This window comes from Truncatella angustata, assembly GCF_020726525.1.
Source record: "Truncatella angustata strain MPI-SDFR-AT-0073 chromosome Unknown BKA67scaffold_4, whole genome shotgun sequence".
NCBI lineage: Eukaryota > Fungi > Ascomycota > Sordariomycetes > Amphisphaeriales > Sporocadaceae > Truncatella > Truncatella angustata.
Window position 1 is genome coordinate 58,848 of NW_025763384.1, and position 23,812 is coordinate 82,659.

At 52.4% G+C, this 23,812-nt stretch overlaps 7 protein-coding genes across 7 annotated transcripts; 4 read left to right on the plus strand and 3 right to left on the minus strand.

Moving 5' to 3' along the window:
* Positions 1-436: 436 nt before the first annotated feature.
* Positions 437-979, plus strand: BKA67DRAFT_658061 (signal recognition particle, SRP9/SRP14 subunit; the record flags this gene model as incomplete). Its single annotated transcript, XM_046107215.1, has 3 exons — positions 437-460; positions 533-611; positions 678-979. The coding sequence occupies 3 exons, from the start codon at positions 437-439 to the stop codon at positions 977-979; spliced, it is 405 nt and encodes a 134-aa protein (XP_045957988.1).
* A 2,110-nt stretch (positions 980-3,089) lies between these two features.
* On the minus strand, positions 3,090-5,157 carry BKA67DRAFT_658062 (uncharacterized protein; the record flags this gene model as incomplete). Its single annotated transcript, XM_046107216.1, has 7 exons — positions 3,090-3,404; positions 3,452-3,915; positions 4,001-4,052; positions 4,119-4,325; positions 4,380-4,473; positions 4,647-4,713; positions 4,782-5,157. 7 exons carry the CDS (start codon positions 5,155-5,157, stop codon positions 3,090-3,092), a joined length of 1,575 nt encoding a protein of 524 aa, XP_045957989.1.
* Positions 5,158-10,703: 5,546 nt separating this feature from the next.
* Positions 10,704-11,554, plus strand: BKA67DRAFT_658063 (ubiquinone biosynthesis protein COQ9; the record flags this gene model as incomplete). Its single annotated transcript, XM_046107217.1, has 2 exons — positions 10,704-11,141; positions 11,222-11,554. 2 exons carry the CDS (start codon positions 10,704-10,706, stop codon positions 11,552-11,554), a joined length of 771 nt encoding a protein of 256 aa, XP_045957990.1.
* Positions 11,555-12,178: 624 nt separating this feature from the next.
* BKA67DRAFT_258360 (uncharacterized protein) lies at positions 12,179-16,217 on the minus strand. The gene is made up of 4 exons (XM_046095799.1): positions 15,817-16,217; positions 12,492-15,749; positions 12,315-12,415; positions 12,179-12,254 (listed from the first exon to the last, which is right to left on the minus strand). The coding sequence occupies exons 1-4, from the start codon at positions 15,919-15,921 to the stop codon at positions 12,200-12,202; spliced, it is 3,519 nt and encodes a 1,172-aa protein (XP_045957991.1). The 5' UTR covers positions 15,922-16,217; the 3' UTR covers positions 12,179-12,199.
* A 106-nt stretch (positions 16,218-16,323) lies between these two features.
* BKA67DRAFT_562914 (SGT1 protein-domain-containing protein) lies at positions 16,324-18,690 on the plus strand. The gene has a single exon (XM_046102635.1). The coding sequence runs from the start codon at positions 16,585-16,587 to the stop codon at positions 18,487-18,489; it is 1,905 nt and encodes a 634-aa protein (XP_045957992.1). The 5' UTR covers positions 16,324-16,584; the 3' UTR covers positions 18,490-18,690.
* Positions 18,691-18,861: 171 nt separating this feature from the next.
* Positions 18,862-21,925, plus strand: BKA67DRAFT_562915 (P-loop containing nucleoside triphosphate hydrolase protein). The gene is made up of 2 exons (XM_046102636.1): positions 18,862-19,400; positions 19,477-21,925. The coding sequence occupies exons 1-2, from the start codon at positions 19,311-19,313 to the stop codon at positions 21,724-21,726; spliced, it is 2,340 nt and encodes a 779-aa protein (XP_045957993.1). The 5' UTR covers positions 18,862-19,310; the 3' UTR covers positions 21,727-21,925.
* BKA67DRAFT_562918 (uncharacterized protein) lies at positions 21,926-23,050 on the minus strand. Its single transcript, XM_046102637.1, has 2 exons — positions 22,645-23,050; positions 21,926-22,490 (listed from the first exon to the last, which is right to left on the minus strand). Exons 1-2 carry the CDS (start codon positions 22,822-22,824, stop codon positions 22,104-22,106), a joined length of 567 nt encoding a protein of 188 aa, XP_045957994.1. The 5' UTR covers positions 22,825-23,050; the 3' UTR covers positions 21,926-22,103.
* Between the last annotated feature and the right edge of the window lie 762 nt (positions 23,051-23,812).

The following is a 23,812-nucleotide window of genomic DNA, read 5'->3' on the forward strand; positions in this document are numbered from 1 at the left end:
GGTAGGTACAACGTGAGGTAGACACCGAAGAGAATAATCCAATCCAGTGTATACTTTGATGTGTATATATAGAGTGAAACAAATGGTTATGCATTTATAAATAATATATCAAAATTTGTTAAAATAAATTTCGAGCTGTCTTACTTTACCGTCTTACCTGGACCGAAGTTCCAATGTGCGCTGTTTCAAGGACCTCCCCCACAGCGGAAAGCCACTCACTACGGTACATAATGAACCAGAACCAGGACCATACAGTAAAGCTGAGGTTAACTTAGTTTCGTCTGACCTTCTGCGGGGCATTTTCTGACCGACAGCCTTTCGAACCCTCCCCACCATTAATTGGCCTTGACGACATAGAAAACGAAAGGCTACATACAATACGGGAGTGGACGCGATCTGAGAAAAACCCCCCGTCCCAGTTGCAGTCTCATTCGCAATGGGCCACTCAAGCAACGACGAGGTAAGTTCTCTCACAGAGACGCTGTCAATTGAAGCGCATAGGAGGCTCACAGTTTTTTTTTTCTTCCGCTAGTTTTTCGTCAAGCTCCAGGAGCTCTTCGACAGTCGCAAGGGTAAAGATCACGGCATGATCTACCTGACACAGAAGCGATGTACGAATCTCAGTTCGCCCCTGCCTCTAAATTACTCGTCTCCTCTACTAACCAACAGTCGCGCAGTATCATACGACCAAGATCTACCCGAGGCTACGATCGACAACCCACTTCCCGACCTGCACCCTGCCAAGCCCCTTCCCATTCTCATTCGGGCCACCAACGGCAAGTCGAAAGAGAAGAGGAAGGAGAAGCTCAAGGTGAAGCTGTCCACCGTCGTGGAGGCCGATGCCCTGCCTGTCTTTTTCGAGAAGTATGCCGAGGTATGCAAGGCTGGCATGGCGACACTGAAGCCGAGAGACAGGAGTAAGAGGAAGGGCAAAGCCAAGAAGAGGAAGACGGTGGCTCCTCCTGCTGGCACATCATGAGATGGCGGTCATTGTTGCTGTTACGAAGTTACGAGAGAAAGCCAAATAAGTAGTTGCCAACAGGCCTACACTATCATAACATGGAATAATATAGAATCATATGAGGGAAGCCGATGGCTTGTTTTGGGATGTCTATTGCCATCGAGTGGAATCTCAGTAGCACAAGATGGGATAGCGGTGGACTGCTGTGGCATTCTCGGCTGTTTCATAGCGTAGTTGTTAACCCCTGGTTGTATGCTGTCTGCCTTGCTTGCCGTATGATATTAGACGAGACGTCTCAGCCCCAAGGTTACGGCTTTTTTTGCAATCGGGTGGAGGACACCGTGTTGGGACACCATGTAGAAACATGAACTATATGCCGGCCAGGTACCCGTGCCCAACTATATCTCCAGTAAATGACAGACCTAAAGGGAGCAGAGAAGGTACGAAGACACTTGGTGGGAAAAGCGTTATTCCTCGTGGACGTTTTAACATGTCTAACGTCAAGTGAAAGTTTACAAGAGCCTTGCTTATATCGACCTTCAGAGCTTTGTAAGGGTGCAGAGACTCCCCGGTCTGCTTGCTACATGAAGTCACAACAAGTCGGGATGAGCCACTAAGGGGGCTGATGCCCGGTACCACTTGTCAGAATGAGTCTGTTTGGTGTAATGGGGTGACCACAAGGTTTCGGCAGCGGATACGCATCTTCGGTGACGCCGGTTCGATATTCGCCATCCTTTCTTCTTCTGCCATCGCAGAGGCTTTATTCATTATTCTACAAGCCACGACTTCTAGTCTACCAGTAGAACATAATACCTCAAGACCACTCGTATGAGTTTCCGCAGCAGATTCCGAAACGGTGCAACGAAACGCAATTTTCTGTAAAGACGTAGTCATAAGCTTTCTCGCAGCAGCATACAGCTCGTCAGGTCGAATCATCACCCCCGAATATTTTGCACCACGGCGACCTTCTTCCTCAGTCACGCCGAGACGATCTCCAAGACACCAGACCAGGCCTCACTACGTAGCCAACACGATCTCTTTTCTGTCTGTCCGGATGTGCGAGCTTCACCCCCTGAAATGCATCAACTGCAAGAATGTCTGGACGGCCTGCAAGAAACTCGCCAGCTGCGAGAGCCAGGACCCTGCCATCGAGTGCCCCTTTAGCTTGTGTATGTGGGTTGGTGACCCTAAAAAGCCGACCAAAACGGAGTGCGATGCTTGCAGGGAGGTTAGGGAGTTGTTGGAGGACTTTGGCGACGATGCTTGACCGTACATGGATACTCTGATGTGAAAACCCATCAACAACTTGGGCGAGGGGAGTGCGACTGTCAGGAAAGAAAGTAAGGATCAATGGAACACAACGCGTATGAGAGAGAGACCTTTTCGGGAAACGTCATGACATGCTCCTATACCCAGAAAATGGGAACAAGAGCACATGGAACCTTGCAGCCGCGTTCGCGATGCCACTTATATTTTACCCTGATAACATAACTGTAGTCGAATAACGACATCGCCCGCGACGATCGTACCGCTTTCAGTATCTGCAGCGCTCTGACATTACTGCACCGTGGCACCAATACCGTTGCCCATTGATCGTGACTCCTAGATTGCGCCGTCAAAATCAAACCCGGGACTGGACCATGCACACTCCTCACGATAACACATTTCCTACGCAATGTCACCTAATGCCCATCCAACGCCTTAATTGCGCCTTGCAATGAGCCTGCTACCAAGCCGAGGGAAGTCAGATGCTATTTGACGAACAATCTAAGTAGAGCTTTCCGAGATTTCCCCTTTTCTTCAACGACACAACCTTTTCGTGTCGCGTATTCCACACAATAACAACATATGACAAGGAGAGTGAGCTTTTGGTCGCAACTCAGGCTGAAACTCAGGCCCACCCGGGTAGCATTCCGAGGATAGCTGCCCGAGTGACACACCTTGAGATCAGCGCGTTACGCAAAGTCGTTTTTTTGATCCGTAACCATCGTTACTTCCATGAATGAAACTTGGCCTTCCGCTAGAAGGCAACGAGTGCTGTAAGGAAACAGTAGTACAAGTATGATAATTGCATTCGAGAACTGCAAGTTCGACGGTCACGGTGCAGACAAGTTTCACGCCGAGGACCTTACATTATCTGGTCCTGAGTCAAACCGCCGTGGGCATCCGTATCCATGGCATCGCTGCCGCCGCTGCCGCCGCTGCCGCCGCCGCCACCGCCAGGGGTGAGATACTTGACATAGCTGAGTCCAAGTGGTCTACCTCCGTATTGGTAGCCTTGGAACTTGGAGATGGCAGTGTCAGCAGTACCCACACTGTCAAAGCGGACAACACCAGTACCGCGGGATCGACCGCTCGGCTCGTACTGGATTTCGGCTTGGTCAACCTTGCCGATGGTAGTGAAGAGCTCGACCAAGTCCTCGTTGCTTGTAGACCATGGAAGCTACACGAGTCAGCAGAGAAATCAACAATGATGAATTGCCCACTCACGTTTCGGACATAGATCGTCTCGCTGGGATCAGTACCAGTCGTGGCAAAATCGGTAAATGGGTTAGGAGCAGCGGCCTGCTGAGCATTGCCAGCGTCGAATCCACCAGGACCGCCGCCACCGCCGCCTCCACCGTATCCACCTCGGCCGCCAAAACCACCACCACCGAAGCCGCCACGGCCTCCGAAACCTCCGCGACCACCGAAGCCTCCACCAAAGCCTCCACGGCCTCCGAAACCTCCACGACCACCGTAGCCTCCACCGAAGCCACCACCACCGCCACCAGGACCACCAGCATATCGGTCTTCGCGTACTTCTAGTTGACGGCCTTGCCAGTCATAACCGTTGAATTGCTGAATGGCATTGCGCGCATCGTCCGGGCTTTCGAACATGACGATACCTGAGCCCTTGGGGCGACCGTCCTGGCCGAGGTGAACGTCGGCGCGAATTACGGCACCATTACGGGCTGAAGAAGCATATATTAATTAGTAGGTGAAGAAAAAAGAAAAGAAACAGGGAAAACAAGGCCTTTCTGCCGTAGATAGACTCACCTGCTTGTCTGAAGAGATCTTTGAGGTCTTGCCAGCCAACAGTGTAGGGAAGCTGTCAACACCGTCAATATACGGAGGAACCTAGGTTAGTAATAAAAGGGGCAATGCGTAAACTTACGTTGGAGATGTAGATCTGGCGACCCGCGCCGCCGCCGCCGCCGCCGCCTCCGCCGCCACCCATCATGCCTCCACCGTAGCCACCGCCGCCGCCGCCACCACCAGGACCAGCGCCGCCGCCGTAGCCACCTTGCATACCGCCGCCGAAGCCGCCACGGCCTCCTCCGCCGGTTTGCGAGTTACTGAATCGAGGTTCGGCCTCACGATCCTGGACATGATCAGCTCCTACTGCCTAAATAAGTCGAGTCATGTTGCTGCTTACTTCGCGGACATAGACGAGACGGCCCATCAAGTTCTGGTTGCTAAGCGTCGCGACTGCGTTTTGGGCTTGCTCCCGTGTAGCATATTCCACAATTCTAAGAGGGCATTAGCTTGACTGAGACTCGCACCGACAGCGATAAATTGTAGACTTACCCGCATCCCTACAATACCCACGGACACAATGTCCCATCCGTCAATCCATCAATTCCAACAAGACCAGAGAGGGAGAGGAAACCAGGAAAAAGGAAAGAACCAAGCCATGAATCACGTGTGAAAGCCCACCTTCGACATTCCATTTGGAAGCAGTAAAACATCGGCGAAGAGAACCTCTCCAGCTAAGCACGCCATATCCGTCAGCCATCGTTCCATCGCATTGAGTTCCGAGCTCATGTGTAAGACCCACCCTGTCGCATGAAATCCTTGAGGTGATGCCATTTCACATCGTATGACAAGTTGCCGACGTAGACACGACGGTCTTGCTGAGATGACTCCCGGACGTTGCTCATCATTTGCTCGCGCGCAGCCTGTCGTTCCTCGTAACTTCGTTGCGGGGGGCCCCCGAAACCCTGACCAGATCCTCCAGGAGCGCCGGCACCCGTCATAGGAGAGCGTGACGAACGTCTGTTCGATCTGCGATATTCGTCCCTGTCCCGGCTGGGAGACCGGCTACGAGAATAGGATCGGCGACGACCACCGGAGCGGACCGGACTTCTTGATCTTCCACGACGCGGGGAGCGAGACCTCTCACGCTGTGACTCGTCAGCTACTTGGTCGTTCATGAGCGCTAGTGGCTCCGCAAAGAGAATGTGAAGAGGTCTTGATAGATTGGTGCAGGAGGGCGCCCGGTAGAAACAGATTTTGGTGTCGTGCGGGGAATGATTTGCATGCTCCAGGCTAGGAACTGTGCCGCTGGCTGGTTGCCCTCGTTGCTTGTGCGCTTTCCAGGAAAGTTTAACACCCGCGCCATTCCCGCTATGATCTATCGATACGTGGCAGGAAGGGACAACGTTTGAGCTAGTGTCGCGCAGCGAACCAGACATTAACGTGGCCGTGACGTTGAGCTAGCTCATGGGATATGCAGACTGGACCCAGTATATAGAGTTCCAGGGGCGGCATCAAGGTATGAGCACTATTGAAACATGAAGAGACAAAGGCGTTCATGGCAACAACGACTACAGAAATGCGCGGTTGAATCCGGGGGACTGGTGTACCACTTACCGGTCGATATGTGTCTCCTGAATCAGCTGTAAACGGGTTAGAGTTTGGATCCGAAGTTGAGCGGAAGTGAAGAGGAATGCGAGTCGGGGTGGGTGGGAAGGAGGATATGAGGGACAAGGCTAGAGGATGGCAATCAGGCGGGCCGCTGATGCATAAGGGACAGTGTAGATCAGGAAAGGAAAGTGCCTAGGGAGGATGTGTGTGGGGGAAGGCATGGTTTAAGCTCCGTGAAAACATGTCGGTGCCGTGAGCATGAAAACCTACTCTATACCCTATGTAGATGAGTGCAAAGAGGAATGGCAAGATGACAGGAGCAGGAGAGGTGAGCTGAGCTGATTCGCAGACACTAGCAGAGGGAAAGTCGTGGGCTGTTTACAATAGATGTAGTAGTGGCGCGAGGTTAGGGGGCCGCACACGTCACAGAAGGACTTTGTTTAATGCCTCTGAGCACGCAGGCACGCAAGCACGACGACAGATTGGAGGATAAGGCGCGTCGTACGGCAAGCGTGATGCAGTGACCAGACCAGTGGGAAAGGCGAATGGGAAGATGGGGGTTAGGGTAGGTTATAGCAGGATGAGGATGAGGATCAGGCTCCGGCTCAGGCTCAGGCTCAGGGTGAAGGTGAGGGCGAGGGCGAGGTTTGAGAGAGGGAGAAGGAAGATCAGGTTGCGTAGACTTACCCATGGTTGTATACTTTGTGGTGGTCAACTCTTCTCAAGAAACGTGACTGGGTGCTTCGAAATTTTCGTCTGGCACGACCTGAGAGACAACGGAGTGTGCCCTTTGGTTGTCTGTATGTAATGATGGAGGGGTCAGCTTGGGTTGTCACCGAGGAGTACGTTGATCCTGGGTGGCAGATAGGCCGAAAGGTAGGTACAGCGTGCGGAGTGGATGAGGGAAACCGAAAGGGTACAACAACAGCGCAGGACAGCAAGTAGCAATGCTGCGAGCAAATTAATAAGAAGCAGGCTTGCTCGGGTCGCTGGCCTGCTGCAGGAGGCAGCATCCAGTGGCAGCAGTACCCCGTATGAACCGCAAAGAGAGACACGCGCAGGCGAGGCAGCGCTACGTGCCGAATCAAGACCCCAAGCTCGACAGATTTCTCCTGGCTTACGTCTCGTGCCTGCAATGCGACGGCGCTTGGTCCTGTTGGAAGCTCGCAAGATATTGAAGGAAGATACCGATTCAAGTCGCACATATGCACGCATGCATAGAATGGACCTCACGTACCTTTGGTTGTGGAGAGGGCTGGTGGTCGCAGCTGTAGGTCTCGTCTTACCGTGCTTGCGGTTCTTGGAGGTGATGGTTTGAGAGGACTAGCAAGCGCTTCTGGCCTGTGACGCGATCGCAAATGGGTGCAGGCAAAGAAAAAGAGGAGCCCGGGGGGGAGCCTGAGGTGAGAGAGGGAGCTCTGCGCGGGCGCGTCGAGGTGGATCGGGTGTGTGCAAAGGCCGTGTGCAAGGCGTGTGCAAGGCTTGTGCAAGTCGCGGTGGAAGAGGAAAAGACGTGCTGCAGGCAAAGTGCAGGCTAGACTAGGATAAAAGAGAAATTGTTAGGGGAAATCTCTGGGCCTGAACGGGTCAAGCGCGGGAGAGGAACCCGGCCGTGCTGATTTCGCCCAGGGACAGGGATCGTCAACCGCCCTAATCTGCCGTCTGCTCTTCCAGTCCCTCTGTTCAAGTCCCTCCTGTTTGAGTCCCCTTTGTTCCACCAACGCAGTACTACGGACTTTTTCATTTACTCACATATCATATTGACCACTCTCGACCCAGCTTTGCTCGCGTTGAACTCCAAACCTGTGCCGAGCCCGCGACAGTCTGGTACACAAGCGGCGACCTTTCCAAGGAAATACCGTGTGAGCTCATGGCCTTGATACTTGTCGTCATAGCTCCTTATGGAGGAGGACTTTGCGTGGTACGTATTGCCTAACCTAGGACGAGGGACATGATCCTGGTACCCTCGCTGCTTGCAGATGGTGGGCGCCACGCTTAACGGATCTTTGTTGGCAGAGATTCGGCGAGATTGCAACCTGCAAGTACTCCCGCTGTCCAAGCATGGGTTCAATCACGATGCGCCCGTGAAAGACCGGGATTTACTTGCTGGCTGGGACAACTGCCTCTGGCTGCTGTATCTCGCATATCGTCAGTGATAGTCATGTCTTGATGTCCTTGCAGGTTTGGAGGGGAACTATAGCTACTGTCTTACTCGGATGACGCCCAATGGCTTTCCCACCACGCCAAACTTTTCTAAATGCTTCCATACCCATTTCTTGCGCATGTCTACATATGCCAATTCTTGGAGTTTCCATATGCGCGCAAGTGGGTCAAGGGATTTGGGGAACTCTTCGAAATCCGTCGAATACGATGACTTCTTGAGCTCCGTCCACTGCGACTTCCTCCATTTTGGAGGCTCGTTGAATCCGCTGCCGCTTTGGTATCCATGTGCATACGGTAGTACAAGCTGGTGGGATTTTGACCATGGAGTGCAGCTAACCATCATGCAAGTACATCGACAATGCACTGCAACTTCAGCTTTGCCTTCTCACATTAGCGCATGTGTGTCTCCGGAAGAATGTAGAGCGTTTCCATTAAGATACGAAAGACAAATACGGCTTGGTTGCTGTACGCTGTTTGAAAACAGCCTGTCTAGTATAAAACTTCTTCGCCATTGTTAGGAAGCGATTCCGACTCCGAGCCTCGACAATGGTTTGCCAGCTATCCCATTGTTCTGGTAGCATGCTCTAAGCAGCATTCCGTTTTGCCAAACTATTGCTGCCGGCTTATTCGCCTCGTCCGCCGAGGAACGTGAGGCAGACTTACTACTGCAATCATCCTAGCTACTTCCGATGATGAACCGGGTACCGCAGTGGTTGGTTGACTTGTATGAAAACAATCTTCAGGAGGGCGCGCACCATGATTGTATGTGAGGCGGACAACACAATACGAAGGGGCCAACATCTCGCCTACTCCTCTGAGGTGGGAGGATCTATCCAAATAGATTGATTCGTGAGAAGGACAAAGAATGGTACGCTTGGGACAACTAATGTGCCAAGTTTCTGAAATCTAGGTCTACGCAGAAGCCGAAGAGCTGCGCTTATACACCTGGTAAAATCGTCGCTCCGATTAGGGTCGAGTATTCCCATCACGCCAGCAATCACTAGGTTAGTGCCTTTGTCGACTTGAGACTGTGTTGTGTCGATGCTTGAGGTAAAACATGCTCCCATACTGCTACTTGCCAACCCACGTATATTACTGATTCACACATGATCACGAACCTGTAGGTGCATATTGCTGCTGATGACAGCCTGAGTGTCCGAACCTGTGCAACCCTGGCTGCTGATAGCATAGTGAATCCCCTGCAGCTCAACCCCTCGGCTGGACCAGCCAATCTAGCCCCCAAATATTTGACCTTGGCCATTAGACAGACTACATTACAGCTCAAATTTGAGTAGGCCAGATGTTGTAGGCAGTATGTATATGAACCCTCGCCAAAGATGCTGTCGAGTATCTTGTAGCGTGTTATGATGATTCACTATATTCACGCCCTTGGCTAAACCACGTTTGAGATAGCCACGAACACATACTGGCTACAACAAAACATTCAGTCAGATTCCATACCAACTACGACGTGCACTCGACGGGGTATAGTGCCTCTTCAGTCATCAACAACAATGAATTCTGCTGCTTTTTTCTCCCCTCCCCTTTTATTTTTTCTTTTCTGAGGAGGATACATGTGGTATTCCAGAGGGCTGGGTATACTGAAAATGAAACCGGTTAGGAGCGCCATTATGCAATAGCTACATATGAGACTCAAGTTGTCGCTGTCTTCAAACACAGTCCGCAATCATACTAATGCGAAATACCTAGTTGTGCAAGGGAGGGCATGCCAGAGATGATAGAGACTTGGACCTGCACAAACACGAATACGCCAAAATCCACGACGGAGCTTCATTTAAGGGTTTACGCTGGTCTGGACGCTGCTACCGAGAGGAACGGGCCCCATCATGTTCGTTACTGCAGTAGCTTCTTCGGCTGCATTTAACCAGGGGCTGACGTGATGATCAGATTGGTGACAAGCACAGTACAGCTTGAACGAAGCATCCCCACTACATGGAAATGATTGTACTGAACTTAAGAAATCATATTAGTAGTGTACATGGCATGCCCAGGCGCATTTGGAGTCATTACTAGATATTTCGGACTTGATGACACAGTTTCCCGCGATATAGTCTGATTGCTGTGAGGATGTGTACATAGTATCTTGCTGACATGGAGACAGCAATCTCTATTTCCTTCCAATCAAAAGGCCAAGAGCGGCAGCCTCTTGTCACCTTTTCCCGACCCCTGCTCATATGTGAGGATTATGACCCACGGAACGCATTCCTCACTACTTTGCACGCACGGCACTACCACTGAATGGGATATCTGTCCGTATTGGAGAATGAACGCTCTATCCGTGCCATGCTACCAAAGAGGATCCCAAGTACTCGCTACGACCAAGCCAGCAAGCAAGACTCCCGAGAGAAGCTGAGTACCTTGCCGGCGCCGCTAAAGTATAGACGCACAAAGGTACTTGATTAACGGACTTTGGACTCTCGAGACTCACACTATTCCCGGGTGACAGACACAGTCGCGGAAAGAACTTTTCCAGCCCAAGCATCCTCCATCGCCATGCCGCGATCCAGCTGGGCACACTATTGGACCCTTGCTCGCCCCAGGGACTTTCATTGATGGTGGGGTCAGGTCATCTCGATGGCGGCCAAGCGGCAGCGCATCGCGGAAGCGGGCGGGAGCGATAGTGGTGGAGCAGGTCTTCTGATTTTCAGAGTTCACTGCTTACATACTTCACGTATTGTGTGCGTACACTCTAATTTCTAACAGGAGCTTGAATCGACCGTTAGTCGGACGATAAACTGCCAGATTTGACTAACCCAAACCGGCACGTCCGAAGCTCCAAAGTCCAGAGTCCAAAGTCCGGAGTCAACAATTCTCCGGCACACTCTATTCGCGATCGCCCAAGTGATGCGTTCGCTATCGGCAGTCTGCGATAAGTACTTTTTTACGCATCTTGAGCTGACCCCATCACATTCGCTACGAATCAACAGGAATGGTACCCTCCAGAGCACTCGCCCGCCTCGCGCGCGCACCTCAGCCGTGCGCCTCCGCTGCTGCACGTAGCAGCAGCCTTCGATCCTACCACTCCTACGACCACCCAGCGCCGCCGGGCGCCTTCAATGCCACCGAGCGCGCCATCCTCTCCGCCGCCTATGCACATGTGCCCGAGCACGGCTTCTCGCAGCATGCCCTGGCCCTGGGAGCCCGCGATGCCGGATACCTCGACATGAGTGCCACGATACTGCCCAACGGGCCTTTCAGTCTGATCAAGTACCATCTTGTCACGAAGCGGGAGGGCCTAGTACCCAAGAGCAAGGACATCTTCGCACCCGGTGCGGAAGCCGAGAGGCTGCCGACCAATGACAAGGTCGAGCGGTTGACGTGGGAGAGGTTGCTAGAGAACCGCGATGTTATACATCGGTGGCAAGAGGTATGGACTCTACTACGAGCGCGTTGAAACACCACTCCCCCCCCCGACCCCACGTGCTCATACATGCAATTTCCCCCCAGGCTTTGGCAGTGATGGCTCAGCCCAGCCTGATCCCAGCCTCCCTCCACGAGCTTGCCCTGCTCTCCGACGACATCTACCACCTGTCTGGCGACAAGGCTGTCGACCCCACGTGGTACACCAAGCGTGCCTCCCTCTCGACGACCTACGCCGCGGCGGAGCTGTTCATGACCAACGACCGCTCCTATGGCTACGACGAGACGCGGGCTTTCCTGCAACGGCGGCTCGCCGAGAGCAGCGGCCTGGGCTCCGTGGTCGGAAACATTGGGCAATGGGTCGGGTTCACCGCGGCTGCAGGCGTGAACGTTCTCAGGAGCAAGGGTGTGAGGATATGAACATGGCCCGTGGCGCCAAGATACTCTATTTGCAAGATAAGGTTCATGCGGGACCCTGATTTTGCTGCAAGGCAGACCGGTGAAGAACATATGGACTGGTCATCCCTGTGTGCCAAGTGTGTAAATATGTACAATATGTAAGCTGGACCGAGGATAGACAAAAGATGAACAGGTCGCCCGCTGCCTCATGATGAGGTGGACATATCGAAAGAGCACGCACAGAGCGTGATAAAATATAAAAATATAAAAAAGCACAAACTCCTCCTTAACGTTCAAGCAATGATATTTATTCATTCATTGTGGATAATTTCAGAGTTGTAATCCTCGAGGGTTGCTCCGACCCTACTGTCAGGCGGCAGTTCTTGATCGCGACAGTAACGTATCCTTCAACCCAAATGGTATGACATGCCAACACGGCTTTGGGGCCGTGTCTCTAGTGCGTGTACAGGAGTCGAACCATGTGAACTATATACTCACCAACTACCGAACTGTTGCAGAAGCCACCAAATGGAAAAAGCAATGTCACTGCGTGACGCCAAAACTCCTCGCTCCGTTTCATACCTCAGCTTTCAAAACGAACCGAATACAAAGTTGCATGGTCTAATACTGGACCGATATCGCGCCAAATCTAGACATACCGGAGCACTAGTCACTCTCCTGCATGAAATTCGTTATCTGCTTCTGACGAGGATCTGAGAGTCTGTGAAGAAGAAGGAGATCAGTTCACATTCGAAAATACATAGAACAACTAGTAGCATACCTAATAATCGTAACATCTTTATCGAATCTGACATTGCCTTCGATGGCGTTGGGTGTGATGAGGATGAATTGTTTACTAACGGATCGTCGTGCGGCTTGAACCTGTCGATTGAGTTAGCGCCAGTAGAATAGGTTATAGAATAAGTACGAAAGGAGAAAAAAGATATAGAGAGCTCACAATCATCTTTGTGCTGATGCCACGATTTATGACGTCCATGAAAACGTCGAACTCATCCAAACATCGGAGTGGTGATCCCATGGCATCCCAGATAGCTAACAACAAGCAAATGCTCGAGAAGGACTTCTCACCACCAGATAATGTCTTGGTGTTACGGCCAGAAACATCTTCTCTAGTCTGATCAGGCTCGACTTCAATGGCAAGCTTCTTGGCCTTGTGGTCCAGTAGAAGCCTGCCTCGGAATGCTCTTTCGCTGAGCAAATAGGCAAAGTTCGTCCGTGCGGCTGCTGAGATCATGCGCTGGAATATTCTCCACTTGTCCAATCTGTTGGTCAGGGCCTTCTTGCTTTCCATGACATCTAGCTCGCAGTCACGCTGGTACTTCCTTGCCTTGTCATAGGCCTCGAAAGTTTGCGCTGCCTTCTCGTTGATTTGCTGCTCGTCCATACCGTGACGATCTTTGAACTTTTCGAGCTGACTTCTGATAGCCTCGAATTTTTGCTCAATGCTCTGATAAGTCTCCCCTTCCGGGATCCGCACACGATCCGGGTGAACTTGCGTGGCGCCTTGAATATACGCATCCACCCGCTCCTGTTGCTTGTCGCGTTTTTCCACAGCATGTTCCCGGCCCATTTCTGCCGTGTCGACTGTCTCGTGGGCATCATTGTTCTCCTGAACCGTGGTGCGCCGTAAAGCATCTAGTCGGCTGATTTTGTTGATGGCTTTCTGTATGCGATCGTTGAAGTTACTATGATTCGAACGAGCTTCCTCGCGAACGGCTTTGGCGGCCAGCACAGCCTTGCCTTTTTCCTCCTTCTCGACAGCAAGCTCGCCATATTGCACGCCATATTGTTCCATTTGCTCCTGGGCGTCTTTTAGTTGTTGGCGAAGCCCTCGCAATCGCGAATCATCTCCATCGTAAGCATCATAGGCCTCCTCAGCCTCACGCTGGTGGACTTGAGCTTCACGTATCGCCTTTTTGAGGTGTCCATCGTCACGTTTGTGTTGAGTAACAGCCTGACTGCATCTTTGCGCCGCTTGTTGGCAAGTCCTTCTAGATAACTCAAGTTCTTTCAAGTCCGACTTCAGATCCGCAAGCAGTTGTTTTTGATGGTTGGCTTGGTCTTCTGAGTCGGATTGCATACGTCTCTTATCTGATGCATTGATAGGCTCCTGGTTTAGATTTTGGCCCCGACCAGGTTTCAGTGATGCACCATGACCTCTTTTGCTGGGATGATGAGATACACTCAAATTGGCATTTCGAGGAGCGTCACCTTCCATGACCCTAAATGCATCATCCAGGTTGTCAATAAGCAGAATTTTTTCTATCTGATTGGTCATGACCAGCTGGTTTCTGACCCGATCATTGTCGAATCTGAGAACCCTAAGAATGGTGTGAAACTGTTCATCGGGCTCGTTCAAGTTCCGGATCATCTTGCCGGGGTTACTGATGAAGATAGTGGGCTCTTCTCTGTATCGAAGCCGTGCAAAATGGCCGGCCAAACGTTCCCGGTCTCTTCCATTTGAAACGATGAAGGCATCCAGGTTTCTGCCGAGCATGGACTCTATAACGGACGACCATGCAGGCTCCTGTAGTTGGATGTGCAACCCCAAAGGCCCAATCGGCTTCTCCGAGAAACTGGTGTCCTGTTCGATGATTTTCAGGAGTTGGCGAGTCTGGGGGTGGAAGCCGGCGAGCGGGTCTGATCGGCTTTGTGCCAGGGCGCTTATGCGAGACTCGGTCGCCATGATCTCCCTTTTCTTGTCTTCTAGAGGCCTGACGGTTTCTTGGCAGCGCCGCTCGGCTTGTTTGAACTCTTCCTCCAGCTTTGGGAAGTGAGCGCTGTGCTCCTCCCGGGCTCTTTCTGCCGCATTCACGGCTTCTTCTGCCTGTTCCAAGGCTTGTTTCTTCTCAGCACGAGCTCCTCCCTGGGCCTTCTCGAGCCGTGCTTCTTCCTCGCTGACTTTTTTCGCGAAGTTCTTGGCGTCTTGGTTGGCATTAGTCAGTTGCCCGTGAATCTCGCGTTCTGCCAAGTGAATCTTCGAGACTGCAGCTTTTGCCTCATCATATTTATCTTTTGCCTCCTCTGTCTTCTGCTGCAGCTGGGACTCTTCTTGACGCAGCTCCTCCAGTTCGCCCTTGGCGGAAGCAATGAGCCCATCCTGCTGTTGCAACCTAGCCTCCAGTTCCTCAATTTTTCGTTGAGCCTCGGATTTTTGGTCTTCGAAGCTAGCGATACTGTTCTCCATTTCCTGGAAAATGATTTCTTGCTCTTGTACTTGTGCCCATGCGAGCTGCCGTCTGTGGTTTTTTGCCTTCCTGCGAAGCTCATCGTTCTTCCCAGCGATCTCTTTGAGCTTTCTGTACTTGTCCATGTCAGCCTTGATAGCGCTGAAGTTGTCCTCGAAACCGGCAAGCTTGGCCTCGGTAGCGTCGATATGCTCGTGGATGAGTTGCAGGTCATCGCTGAGCTGTTGGAGCTGGGTACCTTGAAGAAAGTAGTTGTACTTCTGGGCGGGGGTGGCGGAGTTCAGGAACTGCCTTGCGTTATCTTGCGACAAGACGTTGAGAGGGTTGTCGACCTGGAGACAGTAGTAATCGACAACATCTTGGACGTCGTCTCGCTTGGTAGAAATGATCCTGTTGGCTGTAGACTTGAGCTTGAAACCACTGCTGCCACTTTTGTTGAAGTTACGCTCGACAATGATGGAGTCGCCGAAAAGGTCGTGCTTGTAAGCGTCGGTGCCCTGGTTCTTGATCTTGACAACGAGCTGGCCATGGTCCTTGCCTTCCTTGATGAAAGACTTCAAGCTGGCGCCACGGTTGGTTGAGCTAGCCTTGCCTCCGAGGCAGAGGGTGATGGCAGTGAGGATAGCGCTCTTGCCACTGCCGTTCTCACCAACTATGAAGTTGAGCAGGGGTCCCAGTTCGACATGTAACCTCTCGTGGCACATGAAGTTGTATACTGTGATGCTCTCAAGGACGGCGTTCAGAGCGGCGTGATTTTCGCCAATCAATTCGGGGCGGCTTTTGAGGCGTTGGGTGGCTCTCTGGTCGTCTTCTTCGATGTGCTGTAGATGCTCAAAGTTCATATCGCGGTCCAGTTCGAATTGGGAAGCGGCTGGCAAGTCGGCGGCCGGGGTTGGTGCTTGGGTGGCCTCATCTTCGTCTTCCGAGGAATCTTGCGATCGCGGGCGACGAGATATTGACGAGTCCTTTCGCTGATGGGCTCCCGACACGCGCGCCTTCTTTCTCTGCTAGCAGGCTGTCAGAATAGTAGCACGACACGGCACGACACGGCCGGAGGGGGCAGGCTATAGTTACAGCATCATTACGAAAACTCGAGCTAGCCTCAGCAACAACGAGACCATCATGCTCTTCCCCCTCGAAGGCGATGCGCCGCGAGCGCTTCGCGGTAGCAGACGGCATGGCGCTGGCGTGCTGAAGCTGGAGTCGCGCAGGATAGATGGTGCCCTAGGTTGGTGAAGCCAAGGTCGCTTTGCCGTGCATGAGGAAGGGAAATGTTGGGTGTATACAAGAACAGTCAATATGATCGGCGAGCCCCAAGGCAGTTATGCTGCTACAGCGAGCATCCACGAAAGTCCATTCCGTATGCGTAGTCAAAAGGATGGATTTAATTGATATCAGCCGCAAGACGCGACTTGCAGTGTGACGCGACTGTCAATTTAGTGGACTTCCCGGGCTCGCAGAATGGTCAAAGCACCTGAAAGTTTGACCTCTCCGCCCCGAAATCTACCCCGCCATTCCACTATCGTCACTTAAAAAACCCCCCCCCCCCCGCTATATTCATAAAGAAGTCAGCAGGGTTTAGGTACCTGTACTCCTCCAAGGTAGACAAACTGCTGCTGCTGCTGTTGTTGTTGTTGTTGTTGTTGTTGTTGTTGTCGTTGTAAGGAATTTTTGCACAAGTGTTGATTGATCCAGGGTCATGTGATTGCATGCTATCGAGAGCCGCTTCAGCTTCACCGTACGGAAATCGCTCGGGATTCGCTCAAACCCTCCCAAACTCCTCCTCTTGATGCTTCTTGCCTTTCAAACCTAGAAAGCTCGATAGACCTGGTTTGTTTCAGCATGTCCACACCAAAACCCACGTCACAGCCGGCCATGCCACCAGGGGACAGAGTGGACTTCTTCCAAGATGGGTTCGATGGGTTCCCAAGACGACTACCGGAGAACTGCGTTGAATACATCATCTTCGTCATTGACAGCCAGCTAGAAGCCCGTAAGCTTCTCTCCGCTTTGGAAGCCGTCAGGAAGGCCGCAGTTCAGCTTACGGAGACCCTCACAAAGGAGTATATATGGCAACGTGATGGCCTACAGCTCGAGGTAAAGACCGACAAGCACCTTCTTTACCTGCAAGGCACCAGTTACTACGGCGACTCTGTCGAGGATGAGTGGCTGATAGTCTATCTGCTTCGAGAGCTTACCAAGTCACATCCAAACCTGTGGGTGCGCGTTTTCGACAGCGATGGCGAGTTCCTGCTCGTCGAGGCGGCGAATGTCCTTCCCAACTGGCTCAGCCCGGAGGTCGACAGCAATCGCGTGTGGATCCATCAAGGGAAGTTGCACATCATCCCTTTGAGAAAGGGATCTCATGACAAGCGTCCCTTGACTTTGGCCGAGTCTGTCCATTATCTCAAATCTGAACCAACGTCAAGCCTAGTTCATTCTACCTTCATCGAGGCCGAAGCCTTCTATCGTCTGGACAAGTATCCTGGCCAGATCGCCGGGTCTCTCCACCACTCGGTCATCACGATACCGCGCAAGCTCGCGTATATCCTGCACGAAATGCCCGCCGCCATTGCACCTGCCGTGGAGGCCTTCTACCTGAGGGATCCGGTTTCTATGAAATCTCTCCTTTCTCCATCTGGCAAGCTCAGCTTCCCTCCCAAAGACCTCGTGACTGTTAGTGCCAAGTTCACAAAAGTTCTCTTTGCCCAGCTGAAGTCTCAGCGCTTTACGCAGCCACCTGTGTGGGTGCCTATCGTGGAGGCCGCAGAAAAGGGTGGCACAGGCGCAGAAAAGTCACAGAAAGCTCTTGACCAGCTGGAAATCGGCATGAAGGTTACTAGCGGGTTCGAGATGCTAGCTGTAAATGCAGAAACAAAGGACAATCGGATCGCGCGAGAGGTGGCCATTCTTCTAGAAGATCTCGAGGAAGACGGCGATCAAAGCCTTCCAAGCGACGCCACAATCCAAGCCTGGCCGAATGTCAATCGTGACGATGACGAGTCTTGGATGGATATCAACTACGAGGATTTTGAAAAGGAGCTCGATGGCAAGAGTGCTACCAAAGGCGGAAAGAACCCCGGCTTTGGGGACTCGACCGCGCAAGCAGATTTGCAAAAGATCGTGTCGAGGTTCGAGTCTTTCCTCAATGACGACACGGCTGGCTTGGAGGGTGCTGAGCTGAATGATATGGACTTGGATGATGACGATGAGCTCTCGGATGACGATGACGGTGAAGAAGACAGTGAAGACGAGGATAAAGACGTCAGCTTTGATGAGGAGCAGTTTGCCAGAATGATGCGGGAGATGATGGGCATGCCGTCGGTTGAAAGGCCTACCCCGAGTTATTCTGCCAAGTCACTTAACAAACCAGGGCGTACCACATTGGCTGAAGAGCCGGACGATGAACATGAGGACGACGATGATGAAGCGATTAGACAGCTTGCAGCACAGATGGAGTCTGAACTGAACGAGCATGGTGCTCTTCAGCTGGACCCAACGCCCAAGAAGCTCAAAGCTTTGAGAGAAAAGGACGTAGAAGACACAGGGAAAGGCAAAGGGACAGAGGCTGCACAAAGTGACGGCGAAGAGAGTGGAGATGATGAGGTCGATATCGACTATAACCTAGCAAAGAACTTGCTCGAAAGTTTCAAAGGTCAAGCGGGAATGGCTGGTCCAGCAGGAAACATCTTGGGCATGATGGGGATGAAACTACCCCGAGATGAGCACGACGAAGACAAGGAGTAGATGTGACCGTACCTGGTCTAGGTTTTATGTTGTACAGTCTCTAGCAATCAGGAGTGGTATATATCCAGTGTACCCGGGTCGGGCTATCCGCAAGAGCTAGTTGCAGCAAAGAAATAACGTGAACCTCTCTGGGCTTTATCAATTTGATCGATCGTATCACTATCATCTCATTCGACTGGCTGTTTCGACCTTCAATCTCGTCCATACAGCATTCCAGGGAACCAGGGCCAATTCAGTGCATACCGGTAGATGTATTTCGGGCGACTTCAAATAGTAGTGACCCCCCAGCCACAGTGCTTGCGACACCCCCACTAAGCTTATTAGCACTAAACATATCGACGTCACTGGCGCCCGAAGAGCCAGCCCACTTTCATTGTACTCTGCTTTTTGAAGTGAATCATGCACGCGTTTTACATTCACGGGACGAAATAGAGCATAGACATGCCTGACTGGAGTGACTACTGAAGGATCGCTACTCTTCTTTGCAACAGTCAAAGCAGCATCGTTCACACGTTGCATATACAAGACACCCTACCCGGCCAATGCTACGCATGGCTTGTTTGGCCTCGGAGTATTCGCATCAACACCACCACGGGAGCACTTCTACAATCCAGCCAAAGCTGCCCTGCTTCCGCGATCACTTTGTTGGTCATCTCTAGTTATACAAATCGACAGTCCGATATTTTATCCCAAGCCGACCAAGCTGTCAAGGGGCGTCTGTCACAGTCGCGGGCCTTGCCGAAACCTCGTCTGGGCATTCACGACGGTAGATGAATGGTTTGGCTAGGTTGCGCGTGGTTCCTATTTGATCGAGTGCAAGCATGTGGCCTAGCAGGATTATTTCCAATCTTCAGAAGACGTACGATGAGAGCTATCTGAGATGCTCTACTGCCGTTTACTATGAGAGTCAGGTATGTTCTTGATCGAACATGGTGCTCAAATCAAGCCCCAGGAACCCGGGAACAGCTAACATGAGTCCTCCAACAGAGCGATGAGAAGGAGGCAATGCGCTACTGGAGGTCAGCGTTAGACCTCCTTACACAGAATGCCCAGAGCACGACGACCTATACACCAAGGACGGCGACCGAGCGGGCCTTGATCGAGAGTTTGAAGACGCTTGAGGTGCAGTGCAAGGAAAGAATTGATTTGCTGGAGGCTTTGAGAATATCAAGGGATGGCCAGCCCGACCGGCAAAAGCCCTCTTCTGGAGACGCTGCTGGCCCTTCTGGCGCCGACGTGACTGAGAAGGGCTGGATAGGCGAGGGCACAATACCAGCCGTATCCTACCAAGATCTCACAAGACCGTCTCTGCCCCCGCGACCGTCAATGATGTCACGAACCTCCTCAGATAGGGCTGTCGTGGGCCGCAAGATTAGCAGTGTCGAAGCCGACGCGGTTGCTTCATCCTCGAAATCACCGCCAACCTTACCACCCTATGCGGCAGCCGCACCTGCACCCAAGAAGAAGGTTGACCGTTCGCCCAGTCCTGACAAGCGCACTATGCGCACAACGTTGCGTTCAAGCAAAGGGAATAAGCCCTCCAAAACTGGTCGGAGTTCTTCCTCGAAAGCAGCCGAGCCGCCAGGAGCGAGTAAAGCTGCAACATTGGCCTGGTCCGCCATTGGTGCCAAGGACAACGTCGGCCGGCCATCGTTACCAGACATTTCCGGCTCGAAAGTGTCCAACACGTCATCGCACTGGGACAGTCATACCCGTAGGCTGGTAGCGCCGGCAGAGAACGGTGTACCGCGGCCAGCCAGTCCAGACTCTTTGGCTCCTAGGCGCAGCGAAGATCTTGGAGATCCAAGACCGTCTCCTCTGGCTCTTGGTGCCGCTTCCAGTGCTTTGAGCTACTTGTCGGTAAACGACAGGCAGGATCCAAGCCTTGCGAGTACCCGCGCCGAGCGTACATCCAAGTCGAAGAGCACTTCCTCGGCGGCGCAAGATGCTGCCAGAAGAACGCTGTCCGAAGCGGATGTTCCTGGTTCTGGCAGGAGCTCCAGCGATATCCCTATCAGAAGGAAACTTGCCACACAGAACACGCCCCCCAACAGCGCTCGGAAACGAGCAATACGTGAGAAGCGAACTGTCAACCCCAAACACTCTTCCGAATCAGACGACGAGCCAAGACGATCAGGCTCGCTCCGGCGGAGCGGCAGGGGCAAGCGCGAGGAAGATCACGTCCCAGCAGATAGCACTGCACATTCTGGCGAGTCGGGCGAAGACGAAGAGCAGAAGAAGGCGAAAAGTGCATGGGAGAAGAAAAAGAAGGCTATCCTGAAGCAGCTACCTCCTGGAGTTGACAGTGCTTCAGCCAAGGCTATATTCAACGAAATCGTTGTGAAGGGCGACGAGGTGCGTTGGAGTGATGTGGCCGGTCTGCACATTGCCAAGAACGCGCTCCGAGAAGCTGTGGTATATCCATTCTTGCGACCAGATCTCTTCATGGGCTTGCGTGAACCAGCCAGGGGCATGCTCCTCTTTGGGCCTCCTGGAACAGGAAAGACCATGCTGGCCCGCGCGGTCGCCACCGAGTCCAAGTCAACCTTCTTCTCCATCTCTGCTAGTAGTTTGACGAGCAAGTATTTGGGCGAATCGGAGAAACTCGTTCGAGCACTCTTTGCCCTGGCCAAGGCTATGGCGCCAAGTATCATCTTTGTTGATGAGATCGATTCGCTGCTCTCCCAGAGATCTGGCTCAGGGGAACACGAAGCTACCCGCAGGATAAAGACCGAGTTTCTGATTCAATGGAGCGACTTGCAGAGAGCCGCCGCTGGGCGCGAAAGCCCTGGTGGAAGCAAGGAGTTATCAGGCGATGCCAACAGGGTCCTGGTGCTTGCGGCTACCAACCTTCCATGGGCTATCGATGAGGCAGCAAGAAGAAGATTTGTAAGGCGGCAGTACATTCCACTTCCAGAGCCAGAAACCAGGGCTACTCAACTGAGGACATTACTTGGCCAACAGAAACACAACCTCTCAGAGGATGACATGCTTGAGCTGGTGGCGTTGACTGATGGCTTCTCCGGGTCAGACATAACGGCCCTGGCCAAGGATGCTGCCATGGGACCGCTTCGATCGCTAGGCGAAGCGTTACTTTCTATGACTATGGACCAGATTCGGCCGATAGAACTGGTTGACTTCAAGGCTAGTCTTGGTATGATCCGTCCCAGCGTCAGCAAAGAAGGCCTGAAAGAGTACGAGGATTGGGCCAGGCAGTTCGGTGAGCGCGGCGGTTGAGGAATTTTGGGGCCAAGGGTTTTCTTCTTTTTCTTTCCTGTTATTAAATGTCGTACATGGCTAAAGAGGAGGACGAATTATGAACTTGGGCCACGGCGTTGGACATAAGGAGTTAAAGTAGACAGCCTGTCTGCGGTATGGGACATGATACCACTCTGGTGTAGGAGAAATAGCATAGAAAAAGTCCACGAGTTCGGGTGCTCTTGACTTTTTTTGTATTTTGCGGCTTCTGCAGGCCGCTGTACAATATAGTACACGATATATACACTTTATCCGCACCGACAATGGGGTGAAGACAACGACAGCCTCCACGGCTTGGCAGTACTGGCGTACTGGCGTACTGGGCACCCCTAACCTGTTTGCTGTCCGGTAGTTATTCATTCCGCATCGCCGACAGTGCTCCGGAGCTCTTGCAGCTTCCTCTCCTTGGCCTGTTCCCTGCTCTGTTCCCACTCTTCCTTGCGCGCCCTCCTCTCGAGCTTGGCGGCTTTCTCGGCCTCTCTCTGTTTCCTGGTCTCGGCGTCCCTGGCAGCCCTCCTCTCCAGCTTGGCCTCCCGCGTCCCGGCGTACTTCTCGTACAGCTCGGTCTCGCTCAGCACTGCAGGGCGCTCGTCGATGGGGGGCCCATGGGGCGCGATGATGTGTCGCACGATGTGCCGCACGTGCTGCGAGGCGCGCCAGCCGGCCGAGATGTTGATCACGTCGCCCTGGCGCACCGAGTTGTTGGGGTCGTGCACTAGGTGGTAGGTCGGGACTTGGAAGCTCTATATTTTTGGGCAAGGTATACTCGTCAGCGATTTCTGTCTTCCTTTCCTTGTTCTGTTTTCCCTCCCCTGTTGAGAGGAAGACCCCGGGCCCCTGATCCTCCCTCCCCCCTTGAGTTGGGGGCACTGCTTCCTAGGGGGGGAAAGGGCTCACCTTTTGCACTTGCTTCTCCCACCTAGATCCCCATAACCGCACTTTCACTGTCTTGTCCATGGTGCCTGCCGTCACCACCACGGCGGTCTTGGATCCCAGGAGTTGTCGGCCCGGGTTGCTGGCATGCGTGAGCGCCTTGGCCGAGAGGCTGGCGGCGGCGGTTCTGGCCGGTGCAGCCATTGTTCTGCGCGGGTTCGTCGCTGCGACTGTTTTGTACCAGCTATTGAACGGTCTAATCAGACGGGAGGGGCATCCACCGGAATGGAAATAGCGGAGCCGTAGAATGAAGTTGCGCCGTGATGACGGAGGGTTTCTGCTGCTGCTGCTGCTGCTGCTGCTGATACGACCAATGCCGACGTGCTTAGCTGCCAACTACCTTCGCGATGGAAGCTCGACAACTCGAAATATTTCGGACAGGGATCTCAGAGTCGGATTAACCCCTACCGCGCTAGTCAGTTTCGGGGTGTGTGTGGTCCACTCCTGGCCGTAGCATGGTTTATTTAACTCTAGCACAGGCAGTGTGAGTAAATCATGACAGCTGAAGAGTAATTCTTTCAGTGCCATCTCGTGTGCCAATGCAATATCAACTTGTGCCTGTTGCAGAAAAAGGACAATATGAATAGTCTCAAGCTGTGAAGAAAGAAAGAAATTTGGCACCCGAAGAGAACAAACGCTAGGATTAATTGGCGTAACGAAGCAGCGTAACTGCGCTTGTAGGTAAAGTGTTGCAGATGCTAATAGGCTTTTCACCGCGTTTATCTTAGCAGTCCAGTAGGTTAGACCAGTAAGTGTTAGACAGAGCTATTATGTAGCTGCACGGCGTTCTCGTCAACACTCTGAGACTCTGGTCGACTCCAACCTCCCTACCATCAAAACGTGATTTATGTTGCCTCGTACTTTAAGGTATTATGTGATCTGAGGGTCTACGATAGCCTCTAGGTAGAAGGTGAAAATCGCTATACCTACCGTTTGAACCTACTGGCCACATCAGAAACGTGGTATCGGGGTCATGATCTGAGTGACTGCTCATTTAAAGGCGGAGACATGTCAACACTGCTACAGAGCTTTGGTACGTTCTGAATCACGTCAGCCCGGTCTATTGCCCTGGTTGGAATCATTCACGATAGTAGGTGTAAATCAATAACTGATGCATAAGATAACCCTCGAG

Bases quoted from the DNA above. Each gene is read 5' to 3' on its own strand.
- BKA67DRAFT_258360 (XM_046095799.1), bottom strand. From the start codon at position 15,921: ATGCCGTCTGCTACCGCGAAGCGCTCGCGGCGCATCGCCTTCGAGGGG. The intron at 15,750-15,816 runs GTAACTATAGCC...ACAGCCTGCTAG, and splicing joins CGAGTTTTCGTAATGATGCT to CAGAGAAAGAAGGCGCGCGT. The intron at 12,255-12,314 runs GTATGCTACTAG...TCTTCTTCACAG, and splicing joins AAAGATGTTACGATTATTAG to ACTCTCAGATCCTCGTCAGA.
- BKA67DRAFT_562914 (XM_046102635.1), top strand. From the start codon at position 16,585: ATGTCCACACCAAAACCCACGTCACAGCCGGCCATGCCACCAGGGGAC.
- BKA67DRAFT_562915 (XM_046102636.1), top strand. From the start codon at position 19,311: ATGTGGCCTAGCAGGATTATTTCCAATCTTCAGAAGACGTACGATGAG. The intron at 19,401-19,476 runs GTATGTTCTTGA...GTCCTCCAACAG, and splicing joins CCGTTTACTATGAGAGTCAG to AGCGATGAGAAGGAGGCAAT.
- BKA67DRAFT_562918 (XM_046102637.1), bottom strand. From the start codon at position 22,824: ATGGCTGCACCGGCCAGAACCGCCGCCGCCAGCCTCTCGGCCAAGGCG. The intron at 22,491-22,644 runs GTGAGCCCTTTC...CCAAAAATATAG, and splicing joins GGGAGAAGCAAGTGCAAAAG to AGCTTCCAAGTCCCGACCTA.